The following is a 15,977-nucleotide window of genomic DNA, read 5'->3' on the forward strand; positions in this document are numbered from 1 at the left end:
TAACAAATCAAAACACTGACCAATAAATAAATAAATGCTAAAACACACAATTTCTAATAATGAGCATCTCAAATGAAAATAAAGAGAGTAGAAATCTAAAGTTGCGCAAGTATCTCAAACTGGCCAGAATGTAATAAGAAATACTCAGGCAAGACTACCTGACAAAATACAGTACAGTTACAGAACAATACCTGGTCATTGTTAGAATAATTTCATAGACATAATGGAAAAACTGATTTAATAAATGGAAGCAGATTATTTATAAGCTAAAGGGAAGCGTCAAAGGCAAAGAGAAATGAAATTACTGTTTGTATCTCCTCACTTTTTTTCGTTTTTTTTGCTGTGGAAGAAAAGAATTGGCAAAACACTCAATCATTGCTACATTAGAAAAGGGAGGGTTATATTAACATAGGGTAATGCTTCGGGGTGAAATGCAAATGAGAGATAAGTATCCATCCTGAGTACCTGCTAGGAAAGAACAATGGAACAATAGAGCCTTAGTTTGCATAGTCTGTCAACTGGGTGGATCTGACCAATTTCCTATGAATTTCCAAGTGTGGAGGGGGCTTGTTTAGGTGGCGTGTCCCCCCCCTTGGGAGATAATTTTGCATTAAGGCTCTGAAAGAATTTCTCCGCACCCTGAATCTCAGCATCCTGCTGGAAGGGGGAAATTATTTCATGTGAAAATCTTGTCAGGAAATGTTGTTCCTAAAATGTATAGGTATACAGTGGGAGAGCTGTGAAAAGAGTTTTGCATGTTGAACTGGAATTGGCAGCTTCTAAACAGTTGATGGTTCAATGGTTCTTTATCTATTTATTTTTACATAAGGAAATTAGAATTTAAGTTTCATGTGCAAAGCATAACCTTGAACCTCTTAATTAATTTATAAACTACTCAAGAGACAGACATATAGTAGGAGTACTCTGCTATTTATACCTGTGGAAAGAATCTGGCATGTTAGATTTTTGGAACTTGGCAACCATTTAACTTTGATGGACCAGTAACACACATGAGGTTGTTTTCCCTCAGTGGTTCAGAGCTTTACATTAAGAAATTAGAATAATATTTCATGTGCAGAGTATAACCTTGACACCTCTTAAGTTAAAACCTCCTTTTCTCCTCTCTCTTTCTCTTCAAGCTGACATAGTCTCTGTGCATGTACAGAGTTCATGATTCGGCAGTCTATTGTACCATTTATTTATTTATTTTAAGTGCTGCACCTCTTGACAAAATTACCATCTGAATACTGGAAGGGAAGGGGAAAGAGTAGAATTTAAAATAGGGTTAGATTTCAAACAAAAGATAGAAACATAGCAGTGGTTTTGTTTTTTTTCAGAGCCAGTTTAAATTCGTTTTCCTAGTTTGGAGTCCTAATACAATTTGATACATTGTTTCTTGTTTCTTGCTGCTTAAGAAGCAGGTTTATAAATCTTAAACTAACTTGGAAGCTGCAATAAAAGTTGGGTCAGATTAAAGTCCTAATGAAGTCACCAAATAAACATCTCATACCCCAGGCAAAATAAATCTCGATTCAGACATGTTTCTGTACATTCATGTACATGTTTTATGAACAATTATTATATATATGACCTTAAAATTCTTATAACAATAGCTATTTAGTTATGAACTTCAGACATTTTTGTCCAGAACTGGAATGCTATTAGAGATTGGTATATTGTTTAGCTGTGTCTTTTTAAACATTTTTTATTGCTGTATTGACTTTATGATGGTGTGCACTCCCCCTCATTCAGGAGTGGGGGCTTGAAATATAATAAGTCATAAAAGAGATGTGGGGAAACTTTGGTCCTTCTGATGTTGAACAACAGCTCCCATTGGTCATACTTGCTGCAGCTGATGAGTTGTAGTTTAACAACTGGAAGGGCAAAGGTTCCTTCACATCTGTAGTATATAAACAATTCTGTGTAGCATTTTGCTTAGGGAGTTGCAGTTTGCCTGTAGAGGTGTAGCCAATGTTACATTGCCCTGCTGTTATTGGGACTACAATTCCCAGCATCCCTGAACCCTGGACTTAGTGGCTGGGGCTGATGGAATCAATAACTTTCTGGAGGGCACCACATTGGCTCCACCCCTGCTCTAGAAAATGGATGTGTGAACATGTTTGACTAATCTTTGGATCCCTGATGGTGCAGGGTGTTTTATTTTATGCTAGTGCCCTGAGCGAGACACTAGCACACACTGTGAACAGGTGTGTGTCAATCTGATCTTTTTCTGTGGTTTACGACTGTAGATCGTGGCACGTGTAAAAAAGGTGGTATTAACCTAATATGACAGGAGATCCCCATTATGAATGTCCTTGACCCTGGTAACAGTCTTATCTCAAAGGTCCTGGAAGGCATCAAGGAGACACCCTGAGCTCCTAATACTTTGTATAAAGATATGCACTTGTAATCTAGTTACCAGTAAAATCTAATTAACACCTGCTAAAGAATGGGTGTGACACAGATAAAGTGATAAGATAAAGTCAGGAAGCAAACAAAGGTAACTAGTTTAGTCATTGCCTCACTAGGATTATATTCTTTCAGCGTTACATTAAGCAGTATAAACAAAATGGGAAAGAGGAAGGAAAATCTGGGAAGAAATAATAGAATGATAGGATGTATAGGAATTGCTCATCTCAAAGCCTTTCTCCCTTCTTTGTTAGAATGCATAGGCTAAAATTAGTACAAAAATCTTGGATTTTCAATGGTTAGCTAGCTCTCCAAGCTCCAACAAGGAACTTAGTACAGTACTCTCAAGGAACCCACACTCCCTTCACTTTAAGGACAGGCATATCCTTCCTCCTCCATTTCTTGAACATTAGTGTGGGTTCTGCGGGGAAACTGTCATGCTCACTTTCTGAAGGCTTTTGAGAAAAGTTGGGCGATTCTTTCACTCTTTAGATCAAGGTGCATATGTATTGTAGAATTTGTTGCCTGCTTAATTTGTAATTTTGCTGTCTGTATATATTTTCTGTCACTTTCATTTCATATAACAATAAACCGAGTTTTCTTTAGGTCTTTTGTGTAAGAACTTTTTGTGGGCAAGGGGTTAGGGGAAAACACATATGCATAACAGACACATGTCATAATTCTAGCAAAAGACCCTAAACCTCTTGTGTATACATATGAGTGCTGGACATGCATTTGGGTTCAGACACATACTTTTAACGCTGACACTTTCTGCAGATTGAAATGACAGCATGAACCATACTTGGCACCTCAGTTGATATAGTGGACAGAGAGCAAATTTCATGTTACCAAGCCTTTCCTGCAACAAAGCATTAAGTGTGAAATACTTTAGAACAGGTAAACAGAATGTAGTCCTTCAAATACCCTTTTTCTCATATTTTAAGACATACCCATAAAATAAGCCATAGCAGGATTTTTAAGCATTCAAGGAATATAAGCCATACCCCGAAAATAAGACATAGTGATAGGCGCAGCAGCAATGCCGGCCGCGGCAGGAGGAGGAGGAAAAAAATAAGACATCCCTTGAAAATAATAAGCCATAGTGTGTTTTTTGAGGAAAAAATAAATATAAGACGTGTCTTATAATATGAGAAACACGGTATCACTGGACCACAACTCTGATCATCCCTGACCATTGGCCACAGTAGCTGGAGCTAAGGAGTCAATCAGCACCATTGCAGAACTCTTGGACTGAGAACAAGATGAAGAATTTTAGACACAATAACCCTGCAACTCTTGCTTTTGTAGTAACTATATAAACAGGTTGAACGGTAATCACCAAATTTGATATAATGAGAAATAAATTAAAATATTCCCGAGTCTAAATAATAAACAGGAGGGTGACAGTGGCATCTCTCCTCTTGCATTGCCTCCTTCCAGCCACTGCTGGGGATAGGAAATTCTGCAACATCTCTGCATTTGGATGAAGCTAGATCGTTCCCTCACATATGGCAGAATTCTCAGAGGATTCTGTTGCCCACTGTGTCTCTGCATGAGTCGCAGCTGTGCACTAGCCCTCCTCTAACAGAGCAAGCCCACAACTTACACACATTTAACTTGTTTCCATTCAGCTCTATGCACTTGGCAATAATAAAAAAGGGGGAAATCTCTCTCAAGAAAAATATCTGGCAATTCCACCTGCCACTGAACCCAACACATTGTGACTACATGACTTTGCCTTTAGGAGCGATCCCCAGAACATAACCCCCGCATAAATTGCAGGCGTATCTGCAAAACAGATACAAAACAGTGACTCGTGAGGAAACGCAAAGGGCAGGCTGTATGGTACTTCAGGCAGCCACTTCTCACCCTTTCATACCCCTAGAATAAACTTTTTTGGGTGTAAAAGTGGGGCCTCATTGTATTTTAGAAACACTGAGGTAGAACATATGAAGTAAAATTCTGTGGCCTTTTTTCATTGTTAAGAGTCTATCACTGTTTTTTTTGGGGGGGGGGTTGCTTTGAAAGGACACATCTCTCAAAGCTGGGGAGGGCTTTGGGGGCACTGAGAGGTAGCCTTTTTGCCTCTGCAAATTTTCCCTTTAGGGGAGGAAGCTTACCATTTTGTTAGCAATACTATGCTCTGTGTTCGAAAGGTCACCGATTGGAATCGTTTACAAACACCACCTTCTCATTTGGGTGCCATAAAGGGGGCACCAATTACACATTGCAGGCGGGGGTAGCATACACAGCAGAAAGGACTGGGCACCCAACAGCCAGGATGAAGCATCACAAACAGCTGGTCTGTAGGCTGTGTGGCTACACAGCTAAGCAAGCGCAAGAGCATTTTTCGCATTAAAAGTAATTTTAGTTATTCTTTTAAGAAGAACGAGGACATTCCCCCTTCCCCACAGGTCACACCCTATCATCTCACTGTGCATTGGCCACAGATAAGAAAACTGCATTCTCGAAGAATCCCCAGGCAGATGAAAGAAAGAGGCAGGAACATTAAAGGAATGACTCACAAAATTTACTGGATCCATCCCATGTACAAATGGTAACTCACTGTGGGCAAGCACTTGGCAATCAGATCTGGTATTACAGCCTTTTGGGAACAAACATATTATTGTACTGCAGGCCAAATGTGTAGTAAGACAAGGACACAAGCCTAGAGCATCCCCCAATCTCTAACACTATTTACACTCAAAAGCTTAGATCCTGGACCAAATTATACTGATATCAGTGGGGCTACATGGCAACAGGAAACCAAGAATCCTTTGTTCATATATAAGCGCTACTCGTAAGAAAGAGAAAAGAAGTTTAGCTGCTTCATGCCTCAGAATGCAATAGTTGATGTTTGTTGTTCTTATTGTTAAACAACCATTAAAAATAAATGACAAATGGTTTTAAAGAGACTACAATAGTTGGGGTATAAGTTTAACAAGAAGATTTAGAACAGCTCAACCTTTTGTGCAGTTGAACAAAGCAGTTCCTTGAAATCAGGCCTCATTTGCAAGCACCTCATGTGCATTACCAAGGCAATTCACCAAGAAGCAGACATAAACATTAACGAGAGGGTACAGATGTTGTAAAATAGCACAAATCCCTCATGACATTTGCCTGTCTGATATTCTAACCTTCCAACCAGCATAGCCTTATACTTCGTACATTGTAGAGACTTTGTGATCACAGCACAAACAGAGGCAAAAACATAGGATATTGTAACATGCAGTAGCTGTGTTCCCACATCCACCTCTCTCTTCAGCAGCTCTGGGAAGGATGAAGGTAAGTGTGGCATTATAAAGTAGCAAGCTCGCCAAGCTTCAGGAAGGGAATGGGGAAGAAATCAGTCCACAAAAGCTGAAGAGGTGTTGGGGAGAGGAAGAAATATTGCCAGTGTCACTCTTTGAACTTCCATTCCTGTCGACACATTGGACAGTGTTGCTGGACTTGCTGGGAGTTAAGCCATTTGAGAATGCAATGCATGTGGAAGCAGTGGGAACACTGGCCCCACACTAGGGGACAGTCATCTCCAGGCACTTTACCTGCAAAACATAGGTTCCATTAGAGCAAAGTTGGGAGAAGACGGTGCACAAAGGTTAAGGAAAATCCCAGTGAACTGATACTCACAGTCTGGGCAGCAGCCATTAAAGGCCATCCGGCAAATGCCACAGTTCTCATCATTGGCAACCCAGAGCCAAGAAGCAACGCCATGCCAGCTCTTGATTTTCACTTTCATTGTGCCCAGACTACATACAAAACTTAAGATAGCCCCTGAGGGAAGAAGTAAAAGCTTGAATAAGACGTTTTCTGTTGCTGCAGATCTTCCACGTTAAAAAGACTGTGTTAAGAGGTTTTGCACAATTTCTCTTAAATATATTGGCTACCTCACACTATGAAGAAGACTCGATGGTATGTCAGATTTATAGATAGGGAAGAGTTAGATAAGAACATTTGGCCACTTTCCCAGCTTACAAGAGTGCTAGGATAATTCTTAGGTGTCCCGCCTTATCAGTTCTATGCTGTACGTGTACGGTATCTTAAAACTCCACTGTAGGAAAGGCTGAGCTATTACAGATATGAGCACAACAATGCAGATAGCTACATAAATGTTACTTGCCATTTCCCAAGTCCCAAACTAAGACAGGTCTATTAGGCATAGGATTTGGGGGCAGCAGTTCAGGTGACTGCAGACTTTTAGATCTGATTTTTTTCACTGCTTTATAGTGGACAAAATTTGCAGGTAGACGTGTTTGTCCAAGAGCAGCAGTAGTATCTTTACTAGTACACTCTAAAACATCAAATAGGGAAAGGGAGCTTTTGAGTTCACCATTACTCTTTCTGAGGCTAGATATTAAGCTAACAAACAAAATGGGGAGAGGAAAAGAGACTGTTGAGCAAGATGGAAGCCTGTAGCTTACAAGTGTTGAAAAAGAGAGGAAAAGAAGTTATTTTAACTTACTTACCGGTAGTTAAAGCAATTAAAGAGGCTCCAATACTTTGGCCACCTCATGAGAAGAGAAGAATCCTTGGAAAAGACCCTGATGTTGGGAAAGATTGAGGGCACTAGGAGAAGGGGACGACAGAGGACGAGATGGTTGGACAGTGTTCTCGAAGCTACCAACATGAGTTTGACCAAACTGCGGGAGGCAGTGCAAGACAGGAGTGCCTGGCGTGCTATGGTCCATGGGGTCACAAAGAGTCGGACACGACTAAATGACTAAACAACAACAAAGCAATTAAAAAATAGAAATAAATGGAGCACCAGAGTTCTTCGAAAGGGAAAGAGAAAAACGTAACATCTTCAGCACTGTTAAAAGGACTATATTTTCCTTTACTTACTTCACTTTACCTTAAGGGGTATATTTTTGTTGTTGTTTAGTCGTTTAGTCGTGTCCGACTCTTCGTGACCCCATGGACCATAGCACGCCAGGCACTCCTGTCTTGCACTGCCTCCCGCAGTTTGGTCAAACTCATGTTCGTAGCTTCGAGAACACTGTCCAACCACCTTGTCCTCTGACGTCCCCTTCTCCTAGTGCCCTCAATCTTTCCCAACATCAGGGTCTTTTCCAAGGATTCTTCTCTTCTCATGAGGTGGCCAAAGTATTGGAGCCTCAGCTTCACGATCTGTCCTGTCTGGGACCAAAAATATATTCAGGGGTATATTTTACTGGCCTGCTATTTGTAGTACTTAAGGCTTAAGTACTACAAACAGCAGGCCAGTAAAATATACCCCTGAATATATTTTTGGTCCCCTCTCCCTTTCTCCTAAAATCCAATCTAGCAAATAGTTTTGTGGCATTGTCTTTAGTTCTGTTGTAGAAAAATTTGGGGGTTGGCAGATCTTGATTTTTCAGTTACACCAGAGTTCACCTCTCCTTTCAAGGAGGTGAGGCCCAGAAAAAAGGTGTGCAAGCCCCTATAAATAAACATTGTCCCATCTCTTAGCCAAAGACTAAAAGCATCATACACACATCACAGAAAGATGTGGTCTACTACAGAAATTTGAGGGTGTGGCTTCTCTCCAGGATATCTGGTGTTTTACTGATTGCATTACCTGGGCAATCTTGCCATTCTTTTGAAATGGTTAGTACTTTGGTTTTTGCAGCCAGTTCACAGGCCCACCCTATTCATACACAAATGTGCCCTTAAGACAGGATTAGTAGGCAAAGAGTACTCCTGAAAATATTTGGGGTTATTAAGAGTCAAGATGGCCTCAGGAATTGCTCTCCCGTACTATTTCAGACATGTAGTTTATATATTTATATGTGTGTTTACCTTGTGCATTTATGAATATTTATTCTCAGAATTGTTATGTCTAAATAAAAATATTGCACCAGTCACTTCTGTATCACTTTATGAGGTTCTAAAGAAGTAACATACGCAAGAGAGAGGAACAACACATACAAAAGTACCTGTTCCAAAGAGAATACAGTCTTAACTTTCAGCAGTCTGGGAAACGACAGAAAGACCAGAAAGTAGAGATAGAAGCAAAGCATGAATGCGAGCAATTGCAAAGATTCGTTTCAGTTGGGGGTGCAGACTAAGGGGTCGAGCTCACAGAAGAGGGGAGTATTTAGAAGGCCTGGGAACCAATTCCAGGTGTAATGGGCAGCAAGGGAGCCATAATAGGAGGGGAACCCCAAGGGTCATTTATTCCAACCCCCTGCAAAGCAGTACGAGGAGAACAGCCAGACCAGGCATCCCCAAACTGCGGCCCTCCAGATTTTTGGCCTACAACTCCCATGATCCCTAGCTAACAGGACCAGTGGTCGGGGATGATGGGTATTGTAGTCCAAAACATCTGGAGGGCCGAAGTTTGGGGATGCCTGAGCCAGACTCTGGGGTAGCAAGGATAAAAACCCAACCCTCCACCCTCCGTCGCACGCCCAAGCTCCGTGCCCAAGCTCACCTTCCCTCGTACAGGAAGTCCCGCCCCTTGACGGGACTTCCCATGTTTCCTTGCGGGCCCAGCTCCTATAAAGCCTCGCGCTACAACGGCGCCTGCTGCTGCTACTTCTTTATTTCGCGCAGCCCAGCCTGCACGTGCGCGCTCTTTCTCTCTTTCTCTCTCCGCCCCCCACCCTTCTCCTCCTCTCGCTCGGCTTTCCTGTCCTCCCTGCCTTATCCGCATCCGGTCCCCGGTGTAGCGCGGCCGGAAGTTTAGGCCCCGGGAGCCGGAGGGAGCCGCCATCATGGGCGACAAAATGGATATGTCTCTGGACGACATTATCAAGCTGAACCGGAGCCAGCGGGGCGGCGGCGGCCGAGCGGGCGGCGGCCGAGGCCGCGGAAGGGGAGCTGCGGGTCGAGGCGGCGGAGCCGGGCGAGGCGGAGCTGGGCGGGCAGGCGGGGGCGGCCCCGTCCGGAACAGAGGCGCCCTGTCCCGGGGAGGCGGCAGGAACAGGCCTGCGCCGTACAGCCGGGTAGGTCCCTGGGCGAGCGGGCGCGGACGGAGCCCCACCTTTACCCGGGTTGGAACTGGGCTCCGGCCACTTGTTTCATGAACTTTCTTGGGGAATCAGGTGGTTCGGGACTTGTTCTGGGCTCTTTGGGGGAGCGTCAAGGGGGGTCTCCCCACGCGGAGATAAAGAGGGTTGGCGGGAGAAGGTGGAGTTGCTTCGGGTTCCTGGCGCGCGTAGGCCCAGTTCGAGCGCTTGTTGACGGCAACCGGGCGAGGAAATTAAGGGGATTTCCCTCCCCCTCCGCCTCCGGTTTGAGCAGAAATGCATAGCAATGGGACCGCCGTTTATGTGGGACGCTTCGTTGTAATGATCGGGTTTTCTCTCTTGTTGCAGCCAAAGCAACTCCCTGAAAAGTGGCAACACGATCTCTTCGAGAGTGGCTTCGGTGCTGGGGCTGGTGTCGAGACAGGCGGGAAGCTGCTTGTCTCCAATCTGGATTTTGGAGTATCGGATGCAGATATACAGGTACTTTGTCCTTTGTCTTTAATAAGAGGGAGCCAATAGGAGTGGATAGTTGTAGCTGGTCGTTTAGTTCATTTTAGAGTTTCTTCATTTTACTCATTTGTAGTTTCCTGTTGCTATCCTACATTTCCCCTGTGTAATGTACTAACTTCTCCCTGATCCATTACTACATGTCCCCACCCTTTTTCAACAGCAAGTTTTCAGAAAAGAGCAGTTACAGGACAAAAAGTAATTGCCCTTAAACCGCCCCGCCCCCCAATAGTTTGGGATGGCATGTAGCTTCAGTTAGCATATTCTGGTGCTCCTGTTTTGAGTGCAGTACATATAAAAGCATTTATGAAATTGAAGACACCTGAGCACTGTCTTGGAGAAAGGTGCCTCTTGATTGACGAGAGACCTCAATCAATGCAATAAACTGATTGCATTACCTGGGCAATCTTGCCATTCTTTTGAAATGGTTAGTACTTTGGTTTTTGCAGCCAGTTCACAGGCCCACCCTATTCATACACAAATGTGCCCTTAAGACAGGATTAGTAGGCAAAGAGTACTCCTGAAAATATTTGGGGTTATTAAGAGTCAAGATGCCCTCAGGAATTGCTCTCCCGTACTATTTCAGACATGTAGTCTGAAGGGTTTGTATTGCATAAAGGATGATAAATATACTTAAGTTCTGGAAGTAATTTTAAGCAGAAAAGGAACAAAGTCCAAGTGATGAGGCTACAATAAAAAGCAAAATGTCATGGAGAACAGAAAGGTCTGCTGCTCTATTGTTTGGCCCATCTATTATTAATGTTTAGCAAGAACCTCTTCCCGTGTCCTAGCATATGTGAGATCTTGCTTTCTTGCTTTCTAGGAGCTTTTTGCAGAATTTGGGACATTGAAGAAGGCAGCAGTGCACTATGACCGTTCTGGGCGTAGTCTAGGTACAGCAGATGTCCATTTTGAGAGAAAGGCAGATGCACTGAAGGCTATGAAACAGTACAACGGAGTTCCCCTGGATGGTATGTATTTTATCTTCATCTAGGTATTTACTCAGTGGGTGGGAGAAGGCATGAATGAGCACTCAGCTCATACACATAGGTGACAGTAACATGCTGACCAAGTGCATGGGATTTCATGCTGGTAAGTGAGCAGGCAGGTGAAGGAAGGATGAAAAATTCTATCCTGCCTCACTCTTGGGTCAGCAGACCAATATATTTTTTGCAGGTCAGCAATTTTTATGAACTTGCTTACAAGGTTGCCAGAAACACTTGCTCTTTTTATTTTTCCCAGGACGTCCTATGAACATCCAGCTGGTTACATCACAGATAGATACACAGAGGAGACCAATACAGAGGTAGGAGATTTGTCTTTTGATGTTTCACGTTGATTAATAAGCTATATGGATGTCTTCAATTTTAGTGCAGACCCTGTTCATTTGTATTTTTGATTCCCAGAGATTAAATAATAGATGGACTTCCCACTGTCATTTTACAACATGGAGCATGATTTTTAAATTGTAGTTATGTTAACATAACCATACTCGGCTTCTCTACAGAGTTCTTTGTGAAGGGTGTAGACTGCAGTTTCTTTTAGTGGGTTACTGTAATGCAGTTTCTATTTGTAGGTTGCTGTAATTCAGTCTTATCTCTTGCTTTTAGTGTAAATAGAGGCGGCATGACCAGAAACCGTGGTGGTTCGGGTGGCTTTGGTGGTGGCAGCAGACGAGGCAGCCGTGGCAACAGGGGCAGAGGTAGAGGTGCTGGCAGGAGTTCCAAACAGCAGCTCTCTGCAGAAGAGTTGGATGCACAGTTGGATGCTTACAATGCCAGGGTAAGTAATAGTTGAGGGATGGTGGATGGTGGTGGGGAGAGGGAGGTGAGCCTGATGGCAGAGCCTGGCATACATGCATTAGTCATCTGTGAGAAAAAGTGCAACTTCACATAAAGTAAGACATTTGGAGATAGTCAGCACAGCACTAAAGCAGAGCACTCTGTAGGTTTTTTGTTTAGTTTCCAAGTGATTTCCTACGGTATGCGCAAGAATTAGTTGCATCAATCTGGAGTCAGTTCCTATAATGTAGCACCACAGAACCTAGGGCTTGCCGATCAGGTCGGCGGTTCGAATCCCCACGACATGGTGACCGCCCGTTGCTCGGTCCCAGCTCCTGCCAACCTAGCAAGTTTGAAAGCACGTCAAAGTGTAAGTAGATAAATAGGTAGGCAGGAAGGTACCTCTGGCAGGAAGGTAAACGGCGTTTCCGTGTGCTGCTCTGGTTTGCCAGAAGCGGCTTAGTCATGCTGGCCACATGACCTGGAAGCTGTACGCCAGCTCCCTCGGCCAATAGAGCGAGATGAGTGCCACAAGCTGAGTCTGTCACGACTGGACCTAAGGGTCAGGGGTCCCTTTGCCTTTGATTCTTGTGGAGTGCTACTCAGTCTGGTGAATTTGGTGACTCACTAGATTTGGTATCTTTGATAGAATGCAGCCTGTGCTATATCAGCTGTCATGCTCTAGGCATGTTTCATAGTCATAGTCATGCTGCACAACCCTATTTTCACAGCTACTCTGATTCAACTCTGCGATGGATGGTATTCTTTATTAACACTTCTGCCCTGTAAAGAAGTCAATCTGGGTAGACTTTGCTGCATACCATCTTCCTGCTACCATCATGAGTCATTACTTGGAACTGAAATCTTGGTTCTTGGGAGAACCAAACTTAAATTTAAATATGCAGGACTGTAAAGTACTTGCTAATTATTCGAAGAGGCCAGCTAATTGTGATTCTGCCATCTTGTTTCCTGAGTACAAAATACAATTTGGATGCAGATTTTAGGCTTTCTCTAGTATTCTGTAACTGTTTGCAGTTTTGAGTGGAGATTTATGTACATGCCATGTCTGTAGCATTCCCCAAACTGCTGTGCTTCACATGTTGCTGGACTAAGTGTCTCATCATCCTTGATTGTTGGCCGTGCTGATTGGGGCTGCTGGTAGTTGTAGTCCAAAACATCTGGAGGGCCCCAGTTAGGAAAGGATGCTGTGAACTCTGTTCACTTTTTGCTGTTAGTGAAAAGGTATTAGAGAATTATTTTCCTCAGCACTGAGGTATAAAGATTTATGATATTATAAAGGTACGTATGAGATATATTGTGGAAAGTGCAAATTGCTTTCTTGGCTAAATAACTTCACCTAAATGCATAGAAATAAATAAATGATGCAGCGAAAACCTATTTAAAAGCATTTTGTTATGGTTAAACAATGCTGCACAGGTCCTGTTTGTATGGTGCTGCTTGGGGAAGTGCCCTTGACTATCTGGATTTCTTGTCTTGGTACTTAGCTGGTGGCAGCCGACTAAAACTGTTTTCTTTCTTTTAGATGGACACCAGTTAAAGCTGTTGGCGCATCTTGTGCATGGGAAGGACTGCAGACATCTCATTCCATGTTCCCCAGTGGGAGAAGAAGGGTGGATGGCGGCAGCGGCTACTAATATCAAGAATGGAATTTGTTTTACTTTTATGTTCTGGAATAGGTTTCAAACTCATGTAAAGGTTTCTTTCTCTTTTTTTAAAAATTCTGAGACAGATCTGTTTTGTACCGAGTTATTTTTGGGAAAAATTTTACTGGTTGCCTGTTGGGCCAAGATGGCTTTTTCACCTTGGCAGTAATAAAATAGAAATGTGTCTAGAGCTGTAAATGTCTGCTTCCTGTTGCAGCTGGAACCTAGTCTTGAGGCTGCAGAAGCCAAGGCAGGTAGAGGAGCCAGGTGTCTGGCAGCAGGCCCCTAGCAAAAGAGTTGGTGCTGATTGCCCTTCCTAAGGGGAGGGATTCTGTTATCTCAGGTCTCTCTCCTCCACTCTGCCCCCGTATGGGCTTGTAAACTGTATTTTCCCCATCTCCTGTGTGCTGACTCTTATTCGTCTGTGCTAAAGCCAACCGGTGTGACTGCTTTCGCAAGGAGAGGATGGTGGTCTCCAGTGAAAATGCTCCACCCTTAGTGGTCATGAGAGGGAGTAAATTTCTTGTTAAAGTCGTTTTTGTATTTAACACTTGATTCCAAAGTTCAGTGCTGGTCCCACCTCAGTATTTTTACTGTAAAATAAGTTGCTGTGAAAACTCAGTGACTCCAACATGCCAAGTAAAGATTTAGTCTTTCAACTTGCAATTCCCTATTGAATTCTTATTTCAAGAACTTATGTTTGGTGGCATTTACCGGTATTATGGTCTTTTCTCACTGCTGCTGATATAGTGGGTTATAATATAGTCATTTCCAGGTCTTGGGAGATCGGAAGACAGAGTACATATTGTAATATTGTGGTGGGGTGAAGGGGATCTTTATCTCCTATGTTTGGTGGGCATTAACCTCAAGCCATTCATAGAGACATTGTGCCAGTGCCACCCAAGGATACAGGTTTCTCTCTCCCCACCAGTTAACAGCTTTGAATATGAAAGAATCTGTGTCTTCATGGTTTTTGGCACACTTTCACTTCAGCACCACAGCTCCCTAATGCTGAAGGTGAGAGTAGGAACACCAATCTGAAACAGTACCAAAATTACAGAAGAAGTATCTTTCATAATTGCATTTCTATTTAAGGAAATACATTTAACAAAGCAAAAAGGGGGAAAGCTTTGCATACAACAAGTGTAGATACTTGCTAGACATTGTGATCTGTCACTAATTATATGCAACAAATTGTCAAGATCAAACTAATATCCATAAATACCTATTACGATAATGAATACTAGGTGAAAATTTCAGTTGGGAAAACCTGACATTGGCTACGTTTAAGGTATGCGGTGATGGTGGATGTGTTAACTTCATCGGTGTAGAAAATATGACTGGAAGTGGGTGTGGGACTGGTAACCTTCCCTATTTTGAACTCCCAGCTCCTTATCTACCAGAGCCAACATGACTAGTAGTCATAGTTAGCCATTCATGATTTAAGGTAATGAGGAAAAATAACTTTCTGTACAAAATTCAGATAGCCATAGAAGGTTGTGTTATATTTTTAAGAAAGTTTTCAACTTATTCCCAGATACTTGTGTGCATTCTGTTTTGTATTCAGTTAGTTGAAATTATACCCTAGAACATTAATGCTTAATTGCATCGAGGCATATATAAACTTTGTATACAAAAAACTTTATATACAAATACATCAGTTCCCTGCATCCCATTTAATGGGGACTGTTGTGTGTGTATAGTAGAAACCTTGCTTTAAATGATACAGTACTCATTTTATAAAAGACTAGTTTCTCATTTCAGAATAGTACCAGCTTTTTTGAGATTCTTAACCCTTAACTGTTTAGCAATATGAGCTACCGGTACTATAGAGCAATGAAGGAAAGCCCCACACTACAAAATAGGGAATATAATTAACAATTGTTTTAATACATGGTGTACATGTGCATACTTAGCAAAGAGTTACTGCCCTTCCTAGGTACATTTTAAAGCTGTAGCTAAACATATATAGAATAGCACTGTGCTACACTACTTTTTAGGGATGCAGGTGGCGCGGTGGTCTAAACCACTGAGCCTAGGGCTTGCTGATCTGAAGGTCGGAGGTTTGAATTCCCGTGATGGGGTGAGCTCCTGTTGTTCGGTCCCAGCTCCTGCCCACCTAACAGTTCGAAAGCATGTCAAAGTGCAAGTAGATAAATAGGTACTGCTCCGGCGGGAAGGTAAACAGTGTTTCTGTGCGCTGCTCTGGTTCACCAGAAGCGGCTTAGTCATACTGGCCACATGACTGTCTGCGGACAAATGCCGGCTTCCTCGGCCTATAGAGCGTGATGAGTGTCGCAACCCCAGTCGTCCGCGACTGGACCTAACGGTCAGGGGTACCTTTACCTTTTCACTACTTTTTAGTAATTGCAAAAACTGCATTTTGTTTTTTTAGGATTACAGTATTTTAAATACTATAGGGATTAAGTTTGTCGTTCCTTGAAAAACATATTTAATGAGGTAGTGGGCAATTGGCTAATTTGGACTTGTTTATGAGTGGGCACACAATTCATGTAGTGCAAATTAAAAATATGTTGGCATAGATTAATCGGGCAGCAGTTCAGTCTTTTAACACATCAGTTCTAGTTACAGGTACGTGTTGGTCTGACGTAGAAACAAAATAAATTCCTTCCAAACCAACTAAGTTTGTCATTGGTATGAGCTCT

At 42.7% G+C, this 15,977-nt stretch overlaps 2 protein-coding genes across 5 annotated transcripts; one reads left to right on the plus strand and one right to left on the minus strand.

Moving 5' to 3' along the window:
* Positions 1-4,917: 4,917 nt before the first annotated feature.
* On the minus strand, positions 4,918-8,955 carry ANAPC11 (anaphase promoting complex subunit 11). Of its 3 annotated transcripts, none has more exons than XM_060271912.1 (4): positions 8,822-8,911; positions 6,876-6,975; positions 6,040-6,158; positions 4,918-5,954 (listed from the first exon to the last, which is right to left on the minus strand). In XM_060271912.1, exons 2-4 carry the CDS (start codon positions 6,920-6,922, stop codon positions 5,809-5,811), a joined length of 312 nt encoding a protein of 103 aa, XP_060127895.1. In that variant the 5' UTR covers positions 6,923-6,975; positions 8,822-8,911; the 3' UTR covers positions 4,918-5,808. The 3 variants fall into 3 exon arrangements, with proteins under 3 accessions (XP_060127895.1, XP_034960150.1, XP_034960152.1); XM_035104259.2 differs by having other exon boundaries at positions 6,040-6,183; positions 8,822-8,851; XM_035104261.2 differs by lacking the exon at positions 6,876-6,975 and having other exon boundaries at positions 6,040-6,183; positions 8,822-8,955.
* A 149-nt stretch (positions 8,956-9,104) lies between these two features.
* ALYREF (Aly/REF export factor) lies at positions 9,105-13,977 on the plus strand. 2 transcript variants are annotated; one of them, XM_035104257.2, is made up of 6 exons: positions 9,105-9,335; positions 9,708-9,839; positions 10,690-10,837; positions 11,109-11,172; positions 11,477-11,648; positions 13,191-13,977. In XM_035104257.2, the coding sequence occupies exons 1-6, from the start codon at positions 9,105-9,107 to the stop codon at positions 13,203-13,205; spliced, it is 762 nt and encodes a 253-aa protein (XP_034960148.1). In that variant the 3' UTR covers positions 13,206-13,977. The 2 variants fall into 2 exon arrangements, with proteins under 2 accessions (XP_034960148.1, XP_034960149.1); XM_035104258.2 differs by lacking the exon at positions 13,191-13,977 and having other exon boundaries at positions 11,477-11,678.
* The last annotated feature ends 2,000 nt before the right edge of the window (positions 13,978-15,977 follow it).

Source organism: Zootoca vivipara, chromosome 2, assembly GCF_963506605.1.
Source record: "Zootoca vivipara chromosome 2, rZooViv1.1, whole genome shotgun sequence".
Lineage (NCBI taxonomy): Eukaryota > Metazoa > Chordata > Lepidosauria > Squamata > Lacertidae > Zootoca > Zootoca vivipara.